The 20,246-nt window shown below is 43.7% G+C and overlaps 1 protein-coding gene across 1 annotated transcript in view; it reads left to right on the top strand.

The window, feature by feature from the left end:
• PIK3AP1 (phosphoinositide-3-kinase adaptor protein 1) overlaps positions 1-20,246 on the top strand; it is a 176,000-nt gene that overhangs the window by 118,443 nt on the left and 37,311 nt on the right. Inside the window, exon 11 of the mRNA XM_069753376.1 lies at positions 13,468-13,527. Coding sequence (XP_069609477.1) covers positions 13,468-13,527 — 60 coding nt within the window. The remainder of the gene's footprint in view (positions 1-13,467; positions 13,528-20,246) is intronic.

Genomic DNA, 20,246 nt, shown 5'->3' with positions numbered 1-20,246 from the left:
CAATGTTTTGCTTTTTGCTTCATTCTGTTTTGTGTTTTTTCATTTAAGACAAATTAAATGAAGATAATAATACCAAAGAATTTGTGTTTACAGTCATTTTCAGGAAGAAACTGAGTATTATCTGACAGAATTGCAGGGGTGTCAATACTTTTGGCCATGACTGTAGGTAATGCTGTCATATTAATTATTTATAGCAGATCAAAAGGAAAGGTCTGTCCAGTAAGTCCTACATTTAACATGAAAATAGACATCCGATGACCTTACTTGATGTGTCATGGTAGCTTCCATAGATTTTAATAGAGATGTGGGAGCACTTGTATAGCGTTCTATTTATGTCTATGGAACTTACAGAAACACCCAAGCAAATTTATTGCACTGCTGTGGTTTTTGTGCGGATTCAACTGCGTTTTTACACCTGCGGTTTTCTATTATGGAGCAGGTGTAAAACCGCTGCGGATTCCACACAAAGAATTGACATGCTGAGGAATGTAAACCGCTGCGTTTCTGCGTGTTTTTTTCCGCAGCATGTACACTGCGGATTGCGTTTCCCATAGGTTTATCTTGTACTGTAAACGCATGGGAAACCGCTGCGGAAACGCTGCAGATCCGCAGCAAAATCCGCAGTGTGTGTGAACATAGCCTAAGTCAACATGGCGGTCACTATGCCAATATGGAAGTGTCCATCACAAATAGCTAAGAATTGTTCTTTCTACAATAACATAAACCTGAATTTTATCTAGAAGTTATTACTTACGTATATTTGTGGAAGTTTCTCCACTATTAGAATCCTTATGATTACTAATGTTAGTGATGTCGTCATTGGAGCTGTGAAATAAATGTAACAAAAAAATGAGCCCACCACTAATCATTAATCCCCCATTAACTATCTAGTAATGGAGAAGATTTATATTTTACCTGGTGGGACTGTCCAAATCACTATCTGAAGTTCGTACTTTCACATCTGCAGGAGCAAAAAAAATATATATTTTTAAAATATTGTATTAGTAATGACTGAGACTCAACATCACAGAAATATTACTCATTTACTGCTACCAGGAAGACACTTAGTACATATAGAACTAGAAGTGAAAGACCATCATCTTAATCAGGGCTATTCTATCTTCTGTCTTACTTTCCTAATTAACCATGTAGTGTTAAGTGATACCACACTTGTATCCCCAATATGGTAATTATCCCTACAGTTTCAAAGTTGTCTTTTTCTACTAACATCTGTAAATCTCCCCAGATATTTAGAGTATCATCTGCAAGGAGACTGTTTTCCCCATTTCATTGTTCTTAAAGGGGTGGTCCAGAGGCAAATTAATTTTGCTACTAACTCCCTTAGTCCCATAATCTAGATATTTTCTAATATACTTGCTTTGAATATTCCCTGCCGTTCCCTAACTACACTCCCTGACCGAAGTTATGTCGCTTATCCATGTTATGTAAATAAAAGCTTATAACCTGATGTTAAATTCATCCATTGGTTGTATATATTATTCTTTTGAAAGCTGAAACCCTCCGAAATGTGGTTTAGGTTAAGAAAATAAATTGGCATCAATGCAGAAATATTGATCAGTTATTGGACACAGAATGGTCAGATTTTGGCAAGACAAAAGTTTTGTCGCCTGGTCATAAAATGCACCCAATCCTAGTTTACATCCTCTCCTGTGCTCAGTAAATGATCGGTTAATTAGTGTGTGTGTGTATAAAAAGAAACCCAGCACCCCAGACCTTCACTTGAACTGCAACTTGAGCTCTGGCAACATGCCAAAAATCCACCCTGCAACCAAAGCCTGGATTACCAAGAGGCTGAAGACCAGATCGACTGCAGAGGTGGCTGGCACCTTTAATGTGTCTCAGCATCAAGTACAAAGAATTAAAAAAAGATTTGAAGAGACTGGAGATGTGTTTGACAAGTCCAGGTCCGGCAGACCGCAAGGTCCGGCAGACCCCACAAGACAACTGCTCAGGAGGAACGTTTCTTGGTTAGAAAATCCAAAGCAAGCCCCTCTTCCACTGCAGCAGAGCTCCAACAGGCCTGGTTACCTCAAGTCCCTGTGTCAACTAGAACATTTGGTAGGATTCTGTCTCGAAATGGCCTCCATGGTCGAATCAATGCCCAGAAGCTAGCACTAAACAAAAGGCAAATAAAAAAACGTGTGGCATTTGCAAAGTCCCATAGCCTGCTAAACAGATGGACGCTGGAAAAGTGGCAGAATGTGGATTTCTCTGGTGAATCTTCAGTAGAATTAAACCACAGCCGCTGCAAATACTGCAGGAGACCTACTGGAGCCCATATGGATCCAAAATACACCCAGAAAACAGTTACATTTGATGGTGGAAAGATCATGGTCTGGGGTTACATTCCGTATGGGGGTGTGCGAAACATTTGCAAGGTGGAAGGCAATATCAATAGCCTAAAATATCAAGAAGTATTAGCTACCTTTTATATGACAAATTATAAAAGGGGTCAGATTCTGCAGCAGGATGGTGCTCCATCTCATACATCCATCTCTACAACAAAGTTCCTTCAGGCAAAAAAGATCAAGGTGCTCAAGGACTGGCCAGCCCAGTCACCAGACATGAACATCATAGAGCATGTCTGGGGTTGGATGAAAGAGGAAGCTTGGAAGACAAAACCAAGGAATCTAGATAAACTCTGGGAGGCATGTAAGACTGCATTCTTTGCTATTCCTGATGACTTCATTAATAAATTGTATGAATCATTGTTGAATCGCATGGATGCAGTCTTTCAAGCTCATGGAAGTCACACAAAATATTAAATATGACTCTAGTAGCACCACAACTTCATTCACCAATGTTATTCAACATATATTTGTATTTTAAGTTAATTATTTGTTTGAATATCACATTACTTTCTGTGGGCGACAAAACTTTTGTCTTGCCAAAATCTGACCATTCTGTGTCCATTAACTGATCAATATTTCTGCATTGATGCCAATTTATTTTCTTAACCTAAGCCACATTTTGGAGCGTTTCAGCTTTCAAAAGAATAATTTATACAACCAATGGATGAATTTAACATCAGGTTATAAGCTTTTATTTACATAACATGGATAAGCGACATAACTTCTCTCAGGGAGTGTACACTGTCCAGCTGCTAGTGTATTTTTTCTATTTCTGCTCTGGTGATGATTCGTTTTAGTATCACCAGTACAAGCTTGGATATTTAAATGAAGTGTCATAATGGGGAAAGGCTGCAGTCACTGTCGCTAGAAAAATGCTTAATCTAATTGTGGTATACTACTGCAGTGCTGAAGCACATTGGAAATGGACGTGCTAGTCTCATTCTATGGCCGGGGTCATACTTACGTGTGCAATGCAAGAAACTTGCGCGAGTCTCTCGCATCAATACCCGGCACCGCCGCCGGCACTCGGGAGCGGAGCGTTCAGCTACATAGAAATACATGCAGCCGAACGCTCTGGTCCCGAGTGCTTGCGGCAGTGCCGGGTATTGATGCGAGAGACTCATGCAAGTGTGACCCCGGCCTATGAATAATAGTCCTAGTGCTAGGGAGGTGCTGGACCTGCAGAGTCAGTGTGATTATGAATTGATTGATCTGTGATGTACTGTGGTAACAGCACCTTAATAGCAGCCTCTTTTTTCTTCCTCACACACTAAAACAAGGAGGGCTGTTGAATACCCCTCTGTTCTAATTTTGCTGCTAAACAAGAAAGTTTGTGTGTCACAGACAGTGTTCCTCTTGGATTGTGAGATGGTCGCCATCCATTTTTCCCTATCCAGATATGTTGAGGTGACTTGGACATTAATAAGGTTGTGTTAGCTTTGAAGAGCTCATAAAGGTCTGAAACAATCCTAGGAAACCTTAATTCGGCGAAGCTGGAGATTTCTAAATTCAGATTATTGTCTCATCTCTACAAACCAGTAGATAGTAGATTCCACAAAATCTTTCCCTATAAAAATGAGCAATACAATGTGGCCACGATATAGCACTGCAGCCCATAGTGGACGTAAGCTCTCACTTCAGCATTCTGCTGATTTCCAGGGTAGTAGAAAGACCACCCATGTGTGACATCACCAGTAATGACGGGTCACATAGACTCTGCCTGTACCTGGGTTTTATGGTATTTTAGATTAATAGCTACCTGGCTTCACGACGACAATTTCACTCAGGTCTGCATCCTCCAGTTTGCCCCGACGTCTCCGGACTCCATACAAGTAACTGTGACACAGACAAATGTCTTTATGTAAACTGGCACAGAAGATATTATTCAGTTGCCCACCAGAATTTACCCCTGCCCCTCCCCCACTACAAATGGGGATAGGGATATAAACGTAGAGTGTATACCAGTCCTAGTACATATTACATCATAATACAGCACCAAGACCGGCAGAATGGCAGCTACTGATGGCACTAACCACTGAGCCACCGTGCTGCCCTGTATATAGTACAGTGCTAACCACTGAGCCACCATGCTGCCCTGTAAATAGTACAGTGCTAACCACTGTGCTACTCTGTAAATAGTACAGTGTTAACCACTGAGCCACTGTACTACTCTGTAAATAGCACAGTGCTAACCACTGAGCCACTGTGCTACCCTGTATATAGTACAGTGCTAACCACTGTGATAACCTGTAAATAGTACAGTGCTAAACACTGAGCCACTGTGCTACCCTGTATATAGTACAGTGCTAACCACTGAGCCACTGTGCTGCTCTATATATAGTACAGTGCTAATCACTGAGCCACCATGCTACCCTGTATATTGTACAGTGCTAACCACTGAGCCACTGTGCTGCCCTGTATATAGTACAGTGCTAACCACTGTGCTAACCTGTAAATAGTACAGTGCTAACCACTGAGCCACTGTGCTACCCTGTATATAGTACAGTGCTAACCACTGTGCTAACCTGTAAATAGTACAGTGCTAACCACTGAGCCACTGTGCTACCCTGTATATAGTACAGTGCTAACCACTGTGCTAACCTGTAAATAGTACAGTGCTAACCACTGAGCCACTGTGCTACCCTGTATATAGTACAGTGCTAACCACTGTGCTAACCTGTAAATAGTACAGTGCTAACCACTGAGCCACTGTGCTACCCTGTATATAGTACAGTGCTAACCACTGTGCTAACCTGTAAATAGTACAGTGCTAACCACTGAGCCACTGTGCTACCCTGTATATAGTACAGTGCTAACCACTGAACCACTGTGCTACCCTGTATATATTACAGTGCTAACCACTGAGCCACTGTGCTGCTCTATATATAGTACAGTGCTAACCACTGGGCCACTGTGCTACCATGTATATAGTACAGTGCTAACCACTGAGCCACTGTGCTACCCTGTAAATAGTACAGTGCTAACCACTGAGTCACTGCTACACTGTACATAGTACAGTGCTAACCACTGTGCTACCCTGTATATAGTACAGTGCTAACCACTGAGCCACTGTGCTACCCTGTATATAGTACAGTGCTAACCACTGTGCTACCCTGTAAATAGTACAGTGCTAACCAGAGCCACTGTGCTACCCTGTATATAGTAGTGCTAACCACTGAGCCACTGCTACCCTATATATAGTACAGTGCTAACCACTGAGCCACTGTGCTACCCTGTTTATAGTACAGTGCTAACCACTGAGCCACTGTGCTACCCTGTATATAGTACAGTGCTAACCACTGAGCCACTGTGCTACCCTGTTTATAGTACAGTGCTAACCACTGAGCCACTGTGCTACCCTATATATAGTACAGTGCTAACCACTGAGTCATCGTGCTGCCCGTTTACATGAAAAGAGAATAATATGATATGAGAAGATGGAAACTTACGAGCAGATCCAGATCGCGACCAAAAAGGCAACAATTATCATCAGACCAATGGGCAGGACATAGCGATGAATGACTAGTAAGAAAGAAACAAGATGCCGGATATTAATTCCTATCACAGACAGACTATTCCAGAAGACATTGACAGTATAAGGGGCTCCACATCTATCTATATAATCGTCTAAGGGTCACTTCCATCTGTTTGTCTGTCACAGAAATCCCACGTCCATGATCCATTCAGTGACGGGCACAGTCTGGCCGCGAATTCGTACCTTCCTACTCTCCGTCAGTGCCCGCCCCCAATCTCCCCTCCAGTCAGTGCTCACACAGGGTTAATGGCTGCGTTACACCGCGTTATGCCGCGGTGTAACGCAGTCCGTTAACGCTGCTATTAACCCTGTGTGACCAACTTTTTACTATTGATGCTGCCTTGCAGCATCAATAGTAAAAAGATCGAATGTTAAAAAAAATAAAAAATCATTATATTCTCACCTTCCGGCACCTTTCCTGCTCCTCGTGACGCTCCGGTCCCAAAAATGCATTGCGGTCTCGCGAGATGATGATGTAGCGGTCTCGCGAGGCCACTAGGTCTCATCTCGCGAGACCGCAATGCATTCTTGGGACCGGAGCATCGCGAGGAACATCGCTAAACGCCTGGCCTGGATCCAGGGGCCGCCGGAAGGTGAGTATATAACTATTTTTTATTTTAATTATTTTTTTAACAGGGATATGGTGCCCACATATCTATATACTATGTGGGCTGTGTTAGATACTACGTGGGCTGTGTTAGATACTACGTGGGCTGTGTTATATACTGCATGGGCTGTGTTATATACTACGTCTCTGTGCTATATACTATGTGGGCTGTGCTATATACTACGTGGCTGTGCAATATGTTACGTGGCAGGGCAATATACTACGTGGCTGTGTTACATACTGCGTGGGCTATGCTTTTTACTATGTGGGCTGTGCTATATACTATGTGGGCTGTGCTATATACTACGTGGCTGTGTTATACACTGCGTGGTCTGTGCTATATACTACATGGCCTGTGCTATATACTACGTGGCCTGTGCTATAAACTACGTGGATGTGCAATATACTACGTGGCTGTGCTATATACTACGTGGCTGTGCTATATACTACGTGGCTGTGTTATATACTACGTGGGCTGTGCTATAAACTACGTGGATGTGCAATATACTACGTGGCTGTGCTATATACTACGTGGATGTGCAATATACTATGTGTCTGTGCTATATACTACGTGGCTGTGCTATATACTACGTGAGCTGTGTTATATGCTACGTGGGCCGTTATATACTACGTGGCTGTTATATGCTACGTGGGCTGTTATATACTACGTGGCTGTGTTATTTGCTACATGGCTGCGCTATATACTACGTGGGCTGTGCTGTATGCTATGTGGGCTGTGTTATATACTGCGTGGGCTGTGCTATATACTAAGTGGGCTGTGTTATATGCTACATGGGCTGTTATATACTACGTGGCTGTGCTATATACTACGTGGGCTGTGCTATATGCTACGTGGGCTGTGTTATATACTACATGGCCTGTGTTATATGCTACGTGGCTGTGCTATATGCTACGTGGGCTGTGTTATATACAACGTGGGCTGTGTTATATTTCTCTACTGTATCTGTGCATCATAAATTGTGGTATGTGTTAAAGAGTGGGGCCCACTGAGACTCTTTCGCCTGGGGCCCTCAAAAACCTGCAGCTCACCCTGGCTTCACTGGTCACGCACGGCCGGCCGCGAACAATCAGCGACAGGCGCAGTCTGGCCATGAATTGGCCGGAAATTTGAACCACGCTTTGCTAATTGGTCGTGCCCAGCCGGCCGAATCCTGTGTATTCATTGCATTATTCTGAAAACTTCATAAATAAACTACATACATATTCTAGAATACACGATGTGTTAGAATCGGGCCACCATCTAGTTATATATATAACTGCGGGCAGGACTTGGCATAGGATGATGGGAACTAGGAGATGAAGGAATTGACTACTCACTGTTATTATCATCGCTGATTTTCCCGTTCATTACGGGGAACGACACAGCCCATGGTCTCTGGAAAACCGCTGTCCAGAAGAAAAAGAAGGAAAATGAAGACATGAAAGAAACCCATGATAGCAGCAAGTGACCCCCATATTGTAACATGAGGGGATAGAAGACTCCTTATGGCTGAACCCTAGACAGTCCCCAGTGATAACGTCCATTACCTGCTTATATCATTGGAACTTTCTCACCTGAACATGAGCAAATCAACACAAATCTAGAACAATTCTCTGCATTTCTGTATAGCCCAACATTACCCCTATAAAAAGTTGGCGCCCCAACACATAGACCACTAATCCCAGCGCTGTGATGTCGTACAGCATCAGAATCCTGTAATCTGGGGGCTGCTGAGCGCTGCTGACTGATGGCGGTGTATGGGATATAATATCTACAGGGGGATTCTACCCCCAGTCAGACTTCTGAGGAGCCGTATAGACATGAAGTACCTTCTATCATCAGCTGAGAGTAAATGTTCACCCATGAATAACATTCAGGATCTAAATATGGTCAAAATGTCTCACTAATTAATATCCTCATATTTCTTTATAACGGCCAGTTTTCTGACACAGAGCTAACAATGGCATGCATAGCCATAGAGGTAAATGACACAGTTCTGTCTGCCACCACTAGAGAATATGGGCGCATGGATACAGTGAACTCAATAGTAATTACAGTAGTATTCAGTTAGCTCCCCCTAGTGCTGGCTTCAGGCATACACTTTCTTTCTATAAAGGGAATTATTAGATTATAGAATAATGGCTAATTTCTACGTACTACAGCGCCACTCCTGCTCATGGGCCATGTCCGGTATTGCAGTTCAATGACTTTCAAGCGAATAGTGATAAAATGCAATATGACACACAATTGTTCTATAACCAATACCCATGAACATACAAAGAAAAATACAACATTCAATCAAATTATTTATCAATGTTTCTTACCTTCTGGTGTTTTAGCAGGTCTCCCTTCTACACAATAGAAAAAAATAGTGAACAACACTACAACAACTCTCCGCACATCCATCCTCTCCAACATCAAACCCTCAAAAGACTCCAGTGCCCTCCAACGCATAGAACACTGAACACAGTATTGTGATGTCAAAGAGCGTCAGAACTGCCAGCTGTCATGATGTCATCAGTGATGTAATCTGAATAAGGAGCAGTAGATGGAGCCATGATATTTAAAGGGAACATGTCATATGGATTATGCCTCCTGAACTGCCCTGGGTAGCTTATAAGTCATGAGACAGGCATCACCAGCGTGGTACTAGAATCCTAAACGCCCCAATAGATTGTAGAAAGAAGATCTTTAAAGCTTTGTCGCTGGCTATGAAAATTAAATGATTGCACCTAGGAAGTCCTGGTGACAGGAACAGTCTCTGTTCCCAACCGGAGAACCACCTATGACCTGTCTGATTGACGGGCTGATCATTGACCTACTGTACATCACCCATCTCCTAGATGAAATTCCGTGCTTGTCGCTGAGTGGATCCTTTTGGCCACACTGCTTTAATATAATGGAGTATCTTGTCAGGTAGCCGCTAGCGCTGATCCCTGATCGTCCAGATGTTGTTGACGCCCACACATAGGACACCTATAGTATATATATATATATATATATATATATATATATATATATATACACAGTGCTGTGCAAAGTGTTCAGGTGTGGAAAAAATGCTACAAAGTAAGGAAGCTTTCACATACAGAAGTGTTAATAGTTTATTTTTATTAATAAACAAAATGCAAAGTGATTAAAGAAAAGAGAAATCTACATCAGATCAATATTTGGTGTGTGACCGGCCTTGGTCTTCAAAACAGCTGACTTTTTTCTAGGCCGACCTGTACAAAGTCAGGGACTTTCTAGGATTATAGTCAGATGTATGAGTAACCAATTGTAGGAAACAAGGGATAATGATTATAATTTTCACATCTAGGTCGAAACCTATTCATTGAAGGAAACAGAAACAGCTGTGTAGGAGGATTAAAAGGGGTTGTCCACTACTTTGCATGCCCCTTTCCTGTGAACTAACGCCCATAGATAAGCTCCTCACTAAATACTTTGCTCTGTCACATCCTGCTGTGTCCTGAGCTGCTCTCCAGGTCACAGGACCTCTGGATTATCTCCTGCTTCCTGTGATGTCTTGTCAGATTCGTCAGATGCGTCAGGTTCACTTTCAGTTCCGCGCTCTGAAAATTGATTATTGGGGTCGGGGGTGAATTCAGCAGATCTCACTATTTCTGTGAATTCCTGACCACTGACACTGATAGATGTAAGGTTATACACATGGGAAGAAGGAATCAATATCACCATTACACACTGAACAGGGAACCACTGGGTAAATCTGATATGGAGATGGACTTGGGGATCCTAGTTAATGATACTTACCTGGAGCGGCCAGTGCCAGGCAGCGGCTGCCAAGGCAGACAGGATCATGGGGTGCATTAAAAGAGGTCTGGATACACATGATGAGAGCATTATACTGCCTCTGTACAAATCCCTAGTTAGACCGCACATGGAGTACTGTGTACAGTTTTGGGCACCGATGCACAGGAAGAATATAATGGAACTAGAGCGAGTACAAAGGAGGGCAACAAAATTAATAAAGGGGATGGGGGTACTACAATACCAAGAAAGATTAGCAAAATTAGGATTATTTAGTCTAGAAAAAAGACGACTGAGGGACGATCTAATGACCATGTATAAGTATATAGGTTGACAATACAAATATCTCTCCAAGGATCTGTTTATACGAAGGAAGGTGACGATCATAAAGAGGCATTATTTGCGTCTGGAGGAGAGAAGGTTTTTCCACCAACATAGAAGAGGATTCTTTACTGTTAGGGCAGTGAGAATCTGGAATTGCTTGCCTGAGGAGGTGGTGATGGCGAACTCAGTCGAGGGGTTCAAGAGAGGCCAGGATGACTTCCTGGAGCGTAACAATATTGTATGTTACAGCTATTAGGTTCTTTAGAAGGACGTAGATCTGCGGATTTATTCTGATGGAATATAGGCTGAAGTGGATGGACAAATGTCTTTTTTCGGCCTTGCTAACTATGTTACTATGTCTCTATTGGGATTCACAATCTAAATTCGCTATGAGTATGTCTTTGGAATGCGGGAGGAAACTGGAATACCCAGAGAAAACCCACGCAAACATGAGGAAAGCATACAAACGTCATGCAAATATTGTCCTCGGTGGAATTTGAACCCAGGACTCCAGCTACAGTGCATATAACGATAAGAAGCATTACCTGTGCCTTACCTTCACTGAGTAGAACTAGATACTAAAAAGTGCAATATACACTGCTCAAAAAATAAAGGGAACACTTAAACAACAGAATATAAGTAAATCAAACTTCTGTGAAATCAAACTGTCCACCTAGAAAGCAACACTGTTTGACAATCAATTTCACATGCTGTTGTGCAAATGGAAGACAACAGATGGAAATTATTGGCAATTTTCAAGACACACTCAATAAAGAAGTGGTTCTGCAGGTGGGGACCACAGACCACATTTCAGTACTAATGCTTTCTGGCTGATGTTTTGGTCACTTTTGAATGTTGGTTGTGCTTTCACACTCGTGGTAGCATGAGACGGACTCTACAATCGTCACTAGTGGCTCAGGTAGTGCAGCTCATGCAGGATTTCACATCAATGCGAGCTGTGGCAAAAAGGTTTGCTGTGTCTGTCAGCGTAATGTCCAGAGGTTGGAGGCGCTACCAGGAGACAGGCCAGTACACCAAGAGATGTGGAGGTGGCCGTAGGAGGGCAACAGCCCAGCAGCAGGACCGTTACCTCAGCTTTTGTGCAAGGATGAACAGGAGGAGCACTGCCAGAGCCCGGCAAAATGACCTCCAGCAGGCCGCAAATGTGCCTGTATCTGCACAAACGGTTAGAAACCGACTCCATGAGGATGGTCTGAGTGTCCGACGTCAACAGATGGGGGTTGTGCTCACAGCCCAACACCATGCAGGACCCTTGGCATTTGCCACAGAACACCAGAATTGGCAAATTCGCCACTGGCGCCCTGTGCTCTTCACAGATGAAAGCAGGTTCACACTGAGCACGTGACAGAAGTGAAAGAGTCTGGAGACGCCGTGGAGATCGATCTGCTGCCTGCAACATCCTTCAGCATGACTGGTTTGGCAGTGGGTCAGTAATGGTGTGGGGTGGAATTTCTTTGGAGGGCCGCACAGCCCTCCATGTGCTCGCGAGAAGTAGCCTGACAGCCATTAGGTACCGAAATGAGATCCTCAGACCCCTTGTGAGACCATATGCTGGTGCGGTTGGCCCTGGGTTCCTCCTAATGCAGGACAATGCCAGACCTCATGTGGCTGGACTGTGTCAGCAGTTCCTGCAAGATGAAATGCATTGAAGCTATGGACTGGCCCGCCCATTCCTCAGACCTGAATCCGATTGAACACATCTGGAACATCATGTCTCGCACCAACCACCAACGTCATGTTGCACCACAGACTGTCCAGGAGTTGACGGATGCTTTAGTCCAGGGCTGTGAGGAGATCCCTCAGGAGACCATCCACCGCCTCATAAGGAGCATGCCCAGGCATTGTAGGGAGGTCATACAGGCATGTGGAGGCCACACACACTACTGAGTATCATTTCCTCGTCTTGAGGCATTTCCACTGAAGATGGATCAGCCTGTAACTTCATTTTCCACTTTGATTTTGAGCATCATTCCAACTCCAGACCTCCGTGGGATATTAGTTGTGATTTACGTTGATCATTTTAAGGTTTTATTGTTCTCAACACATTCCACTATGTAATGAATAAAGATTTACAAGTGGAATATTTCATTCAGTGATATCTACGATGTGGGATTTTAGTGTTCCCTTTATTTTTTTGATTCAACTATCACTAAAGAGCTAGTAAATAATAACCATAATAGTATACATACATACAGCTAGCAAAAGGCAAAATACTCCCAAGATAACATCAGTGCTGAAAAATAATGTAGCAAAATGAATACCCAACTATAGACAAAGAACTAAATAGAGTAGAAAAGGGAATAATACACACACAGATATCTCCACAGCCGTGGTGTACTCAGTGGCGAATCTAAAGGATGCCCCAGTAATGGATGCCCCAGTAATAGGAGGAATAGAATTTATTACCATTTGATTACATTGATCACTTTAGTCTTCTTAAAATTTGCTATTATGTAATATCAAAGTATCATGGGGGGGTCAGGAAATTTAGCAATTACCGGTACTTTTGAACTTTGTACATTTTTAGGAAACACATATTGAAAAACCCGTGGTCTTTAGAAAGTGACAAGAAATGGTTAATGGATATCGTGTGAAGAACAATTTACAGAATTTTTCCTATTATGTATTTCATCATTTTTCTTAACTGACATGAACAATGCAGAAATACTGATACATGTGGGGTTTTCCTAGTGCAGGGCCTGAGGATTAGTGACTCCAAAAATAAGTAAACTAGAACTAGACATGGCACCCAAAGGCCCTCAATGTGAAAATGTTTTTTCCTGGAGTGTTCCTTAGAATGAGTAAAGGTAACAATTCAAAATTCTTTTCTCTGTTCTAGTTTTTATCAGACCAACGAGGGAAGAGAATGTTTATGTGGAATCTACAGATCCATCAAAGGGTGAGTATATTTGTGAATGAAAATGATTTACAGCTCTTAATATATAGATATTTATAACCCATTATTTATAGGCCCGGGCTGAGTCATCTTGGACGTACAGAAGCAGAACTTCAAATGATAGCAAGTTCCTCAAATTAATAACAGAGTAGCACATTAGATAACAATAAGTGAAATATGGTTTCTTTACTACATGGATCTTATATTAGTAAATTTAAAGGGAACGTGTCATCAGAGCCAGCGAAGGAGCGCACTGTCACTGTACATTAAAAATATTTTTTTTAAATGAATGTTAGTTTTGGACCACCCCTTTAATGAATGGTCTCTGAGGCTATCTTTTGTGTTTAAGTATCTAATGAGTGTTTGCAAATGTCATTGTGAAGGAGGGTGAGCTGTGAAATTACCTATTGTGATTGGTTGTTCCTGTTTTATCAGCTGTTTATATAAATGATGCCTGTCACTGTAATCCTGTCTCTGCTGGAAATTGCAAGATTACTAATCTTGAGGGTATGTGCACACGTCAGGATTTCTGGCAGAAATTTTCCTGACAAAACCCTGACATTTCTGCCAGAAATCCGCATGCGTTTCTTTTTGCGTTTTTTTTCAGGTTTTTGATGCGTTTTTTGCACAGTTTTGATGCGTTTTTTTTTTTGCTTTTTTTCCAAATGCATAGAATAGCGGGAAAAACCCAAAAAACTCAGCTAAATTAATGAACATGCTGCTTTTTTACCGTGATGCGTTTTTTTCACAGTAAAAAGCGCATCATGTACACAAAAATTGTAGAATGCATTCTAAATGATAGGATGCAAATGTCTGCGGTTTCTAATGCGGTTTTATCGCGAAAAAACCTGAACGTGTGCACATACCCTGAGTGTGCAAAGCAGTCATCAAAGCAAAAGGTGGCTACTTTGAAGAACCTAGAATATAAGACATATTTTCAGTTGTTTCACACTTTTTTGTTAAGTATATAATTCCACATGTGTTAATGTGTCCAAACTCTTGCTCTGTACTCTATATTATATATATATATATATCTATATATATAATTGTCTAAGGGTTTTTCCGTCTGTCTGTCTGTCTTTCTGTCTGTCTGTCTTTCTGTCTGTCTGTCTGTCTGTCTGTCCTGGAAATCCCGGCTCTCTGATTGGTCAAGGCCGCCAGGCCTCGACCAATCAGCGACGGGCACAGCGACGATGATGTCATAAAGGACGTAGACATCCCGCGTCTCTGATTGGTCGAGGCCGCCAGGCCTTGACCAATCAGCAATGGGCACAGTATCGACGATGATGTCATAATGGTTGCCATGGCGACGATGATGTCATAAAGGTTGCCTCGACCAATCAGCGACGGGCACAATCTGCAGCAAATTCTGGAATCATCATTGTCCATATACTACGGGGACATGCATATTCTAGAATACCCGATGCGTTAGAATCGGGCCACAATCTAGTCTATATATATAATTGTCTAAGGGTTTTTCCGTCTGTCTGTCTGTCTGTCTGTCCTAGAAATCCCGCTTCTCTGATTGGTCGAGGCCGCCAGGCCTCGACCAATCAGAGACCAGCACAGCATCGACATAGAAATCCCGCGTCTCTGATTGGTCGAGGCCCGCCAGCAACGGGCACAGCGACGATGATGTCATAATGGTTGCCATGGCGACGATGATGTCATAAAGGCATAGTCTGCCGCGAATTCTGGAATCATCATTGTCCATATACTACGGGGACATGCATATTCTAGAATACCCGATGCGTTAGAATCGGGCCACAATCTAGTCTATATATATAATTGTCTAAGGGTTTTTCCGTCTGTCTGTCTGTCTTTCTGTCTGTCTGTCTGTCCTGGAAATCCCACGTCTCTAATTGGTCGAGGCCGCCAGGCCTCGACCGATCAGCAACAGGCACAGTATCGACGTAGATGTCATAATGGTTGCCATGGCGACGATTATGTCATAAAGGTTGCCTCGACCAATCAGCGACTGGCACAGTCTGCCGCGAATTCTGGAATCATCATTGTCCATATACTACGGGGACATGCAAATTCTAGAATACCCGATGCGTTAGAATCGGGCCACAATCTAGTATATATATAATTGTCTAAGGGTTTTTCCGTCTGTCTGTCTGTCTTTCTGTCTGTCCTAGAAATCCCGCGTCTCTGATTGGTCGAGGCCGCCAGGCATAAAGCATAATATCTGGTACCAAAGATTCCAGGATGACCAGCCAACACCGAACAATGAACCTCAGAGATAACTCTACTCGTCCATTTATCAGGAACAAACAGTTTCTCCGCTGGGCAACGGTCAGGTCTATTAGCCTGAAATTGTTGCAGCACCCGCCGCAAATCAGGGGAGATGGCAGACAAAATTACCCCCTCCTTGAGAATACCCGCCGGCACAGGCAAATCCGGAGAGTCGGGCACAAAACTCCTAGACAGGGCATCCGCCTTCACATTTTTAGAGCCCGGAAGGTACGAAACCACAAAGTCAAAACGGGAGAAAAACAGCGACCAACGAGCCTGTCTAGGATTCAACCGTTTGGCAGACTCGAGATAAGTCAAGTTCTTGTGATCAGTCAAGACCACCACGCGATGCTTAGCTCCTTCAAGCCAATGACGCCACTCTTCGAATGCCCACTTCATGGCCAGCAACTCTCGATTGCCAACATCTAATTACGCTCAGCAGGCGAAAACTTCCTGGAAAAGAAGGCGCATGGTTTCATCACCGAGCCATGAGAACTTCTTTGCGACAAAACAGCCCCTGCTCCAATCTCAGAAGCATCAACCTCGACCTGGAACGGGAGCGAAACATCTGGTTGGCACAACACAGGGGCAGAAGAAAAACGACGCTTCAACTCTCGAAAAGCTTCCACAGCAGCAGAAGTCCAATTGACCACATCAGCACCCTTCTTGGTTAAATCAGTCAACGGTTTAGCAATACTAGAAAAATTATTGATGAAGCGATGATAAAAATTAGCAAAGCCCAGGAACTTTTGCAGACTCTTCAGAGATGTTGGCTGAGTCCAATCATAAATGGCCTGAACTTTAAAGGGACTCTGTCACCTGAATTTGGCGGGACTGGTTTTGGGTCATATGGGCGGAGTTTTCGGGTGTTTGATTCACCCTTTCCTTACCCGCTGGCTGCATGCTGGCTGCAATATTGGATTGAAGTTCATTCTCTGTCCTCCATAGTACACGCCTGCGCAAAGCAATCTTGCCTTGTGCAGGCGTGTACTATGGAGGACAGAGAATGAACTTCAATCCAATATTGCAGCCAGCATGCAGCCAGCGGGTAAGGAAAGGGTGAATCAAACACCCAAAAACTCCGCCCATATGACCCAAAACCAGTCCCGCCAAATTCAGGTGACAGGTTCCCTTTAACAGGGTCCATCTCGATAGTAGGAGGGGAAAAAATGAAACCCAAAAATGAAACCTTCTAAACACCAAAAAGACACTTTGACCCCTTCACAAACAAAGAATTCGCACGCAGGACCTGGAACACCATTCTGACCTGCTTCACGTGAGACTCCCAATCATCCGAGAAGACCAAAATATCATCCAAGTATACAATCAGGAATTTATCCAGGTACTCTCGGAAGATGTCATGCATAAAGGACTGAAACACTGATGGAGCATTAGAAAGCCCGAATGGCATAACCAGGTACTCAAAATGGCCCTCGGGCGTATTAAATGCTGTTTTCCATTCATCGCCCTGTTTAATACGCACAAGATTATACGCACCATGAAGATCTATCTTGGTGAACCAACTAGCCCCCTTAATCCGAGCAAACAAATCAGACAGCAGCGGCAAGGGGTACTGAAATTTGACTGTGATTTTATTTAGAAGGCGGTAATCAATACAAGGTCTCAACGAACCATCCTTCTTGGCCACAAAAAAGAACCCTGCCCCCAATGGCGACGACGAGGGGCGAATATGACCCTTCTCCAAGGATTCCTTTACGTAACTCCGCATAGCGGCGTGCTCAGGCACAAACAAATTAAACAGTCGACCTTTAGGAAACTTACTACCAGGAATCAAATCGATAGCACAATCGCAATCCCTATGCGGAGGTAGGGCACTGGACTTGGGCTCATCAAATACATCCCGGTAATCTGACAAGAACTCTGGGACCTCAGAAGGGGTGGATGATGAAATAGACAGAAATGGAACATTACCATGTACCCCCTGACAACCCCAGCTGGACACAGACATTGATTTCCAATCTAATACTGGGTTATGGACTTGTAGCCATGGCAACCCCAACACGACCACATCATGCAGATTCTGCAACACCAAAAAGCGAATATCCTCCTGATGCGCAGGAGCCATGCACATGGTCAGTTGGGTCCAATACTGAGGCTTATTCTTGGCCAAAGGCGTAGCATCAATTCCTCTCAATGGAATAGGATGCTGCAAGGGCTCCAAGAAAAACCCACAGCGCCTAGCAAACTCCAAGTCCATCAAATTCAGGGCAGCGCCTGAATCCACAAATGCCATGACAGAAAAGGATGACAAAGAGCAGATCAATGTAACGGACAAAAGAAATTTCAACTGTACCATACCAATGGTGGCAGACCTAGCGAAACGCTTAATGCGCTTAGGACAATCAGAGATAGCATGAGTGGAATCACCACAGTAAAAACACAGCCCATTCCGTCGTCTGTGTTCTTGCCGTTCAGCTCTGGTCAAAGTCCTATTACATTGCATAGGCTCAGGTTTATGCTCAGGTAATACCGCCAAATGGTGCACAGTTTTACGCTCACGCAAGCGTCGATCGATCTGAATGGCCAAAGACATAGACTCATTCAGACCAGCAGGCATACGAAATCCCACCATGACATCCTTAAGGGCTTCAGAGAGACCCTTTCTGAAAATTGCTGCCAGAGCACATTCATTCCATTGAGTGAGCACAGACCACTTCCTAAATTTCTGACAATATATCTCTACCTCATCCTGACCCTGACACAGAGCCAGCAAGATTTTCTCTGCCTGATCCACTGAATTAGGTTCATCATAAAGCAACCCGAGCGCCAGAAAAAACGCATCAATATCACATAATGCAGGATCTCCTGGTGCAAGGGAAAATGCCCAGTCTTGAGGGTCGCCACGTAATAAAGAAATAATGATCTTTACTTGTTGAACTGGGTCACCAGAGGAGCGGGGTTTCAAAGCCAGAATAGTTTTCAATTATTTTTGAAATTCAGAAACTTAGCTCTATCTCCAGAAAATAACTCAGGCATAGGAATTTTAGGTTCTAACATAGGATTCTGAACCACTAAATCTTGAATGTTCTGTACACTTATAGCGAGATTATCCATCAAAGAGGACAGACCTTGAATGTCCATGTCTACACCTGTGTTCTGAACCACCCTGATGTAAAGGGGAAAAGAAAGACAAAACACAGTGCAAAGAAAAAAAAAATGGTCTCAGAACTTCTCTTTTCCCTCTATTGAGAAGCATTAGTACTTTGGGCCTCCAGTACTGTTATGAACAGGTGATTCAGAACCCCAATGGACCTGGTGGTTACGAGCACAGAAAATGACCTGATAGCTGCTAATCACATAGGACGAGCTCTGAGACGTGGGAACTCTGCTGACCGCAATCCCTAATCCTATCACACCACACTAGAGGTAGCCGTGGATTGCTCCTAACGCTCCCTATGCAACTCGGCACAGCCTGAGAAACTAGCTAGCCCTGAAGATAGAAAAATAAGCCTACCTTGCCTCAGAGAAATTCCCCAAAGGAAAAGGCAGCCCCCCACATATAATGACTGTGAGCAAAGATGAAAACACAAACACAGAGATGAAATAGATTTTAGCAAAGTGAGGCCTGACTTACTAAATAGACCGAGGATAGGAAAGATAGCTTTGCGGTCAACACAAAAACCTACAAACAACCACGCAGAGGGCGCAAAAAGACCCTCCGCACCGACTAACGGTACGGAGGTGCTTCCTCTGCGTCCCAGAGCTTCCAGCAAGCAAGACAAACCAATATAGCAAGCTGGACAGAAAAAATAGCAAACAAAAGTAACACAAGCAGAACTTAGCTTATGCAGGGCAGACAGGCCAATAGAACGATCCAGGAGAGAGCAAAACCAATACCGGAACATTGACTGGAGGCCAGGAACAAAGAACTAGGTGGAGTTAAATAGAGCAGCACCTAACGACTTAACCTCGTCACCTGAGGAAGGAAACTCAGAAGCCGCAGCCCCACTCACATCCACCAGAGGAAGCTCATAGACAGAACCAGCCGAAGTACCGCTCATGACCACAGGAGGGAGCTTGACCACAGAATTCACAACAGATGTCATAAAGGACGTAGAAATCCCACGTTTCTGATTCAGCGACGGGCACAGTATCGACGTAGATGTCATAATGGTTGCCATGGCGACGATGATGTCATAAAGGTTGCCTCGACCAATCAGCGACGGGCACAGTCTGCCGCAAATTCTGGAATCATCATTGTCCATATACTACGGGGACATGCATATTCTAGAATACCCGATGCGTTAGAATCGGGCCACAATCTAGTCTATATATATAATTGTCTAAGGGTTTTTCCGTCTGTCTGTCTGTCTGTCTGTCTGTCCTGGAAATCCCGGCTCTCTGATTGGTCGAGGCCGCCAGGCCTCGACCAATCAGAGACCGGCACAGCATCGACGTAGAAATCCCGCGTCTCTGATTGGTCGAGGCCACCAGGCCTCGACCAATCAGCAACGGGCACAGCG

The sequence above is a fragment of the Ranitomeya imitator genome, chromosome 2 (genome assembly GCF_032444005.1).
Source record: "Ranitomeya imitator isolate aRanImi1 chromosome 2, aRanImi1.pri, whole genome shotgun sequence".
Lineage (NCBI taxonomy): Eukaryota > Metazoa > Chordata > Amphibia > Anura > Dendrobatidae > Ranitomeya > Ranitomeya imitator.
The sequence above is the reverse complement of the archived record's forward strand: the minus strand, read 5'-3'. Positions and strand labels throughout refer to the sequence as shown.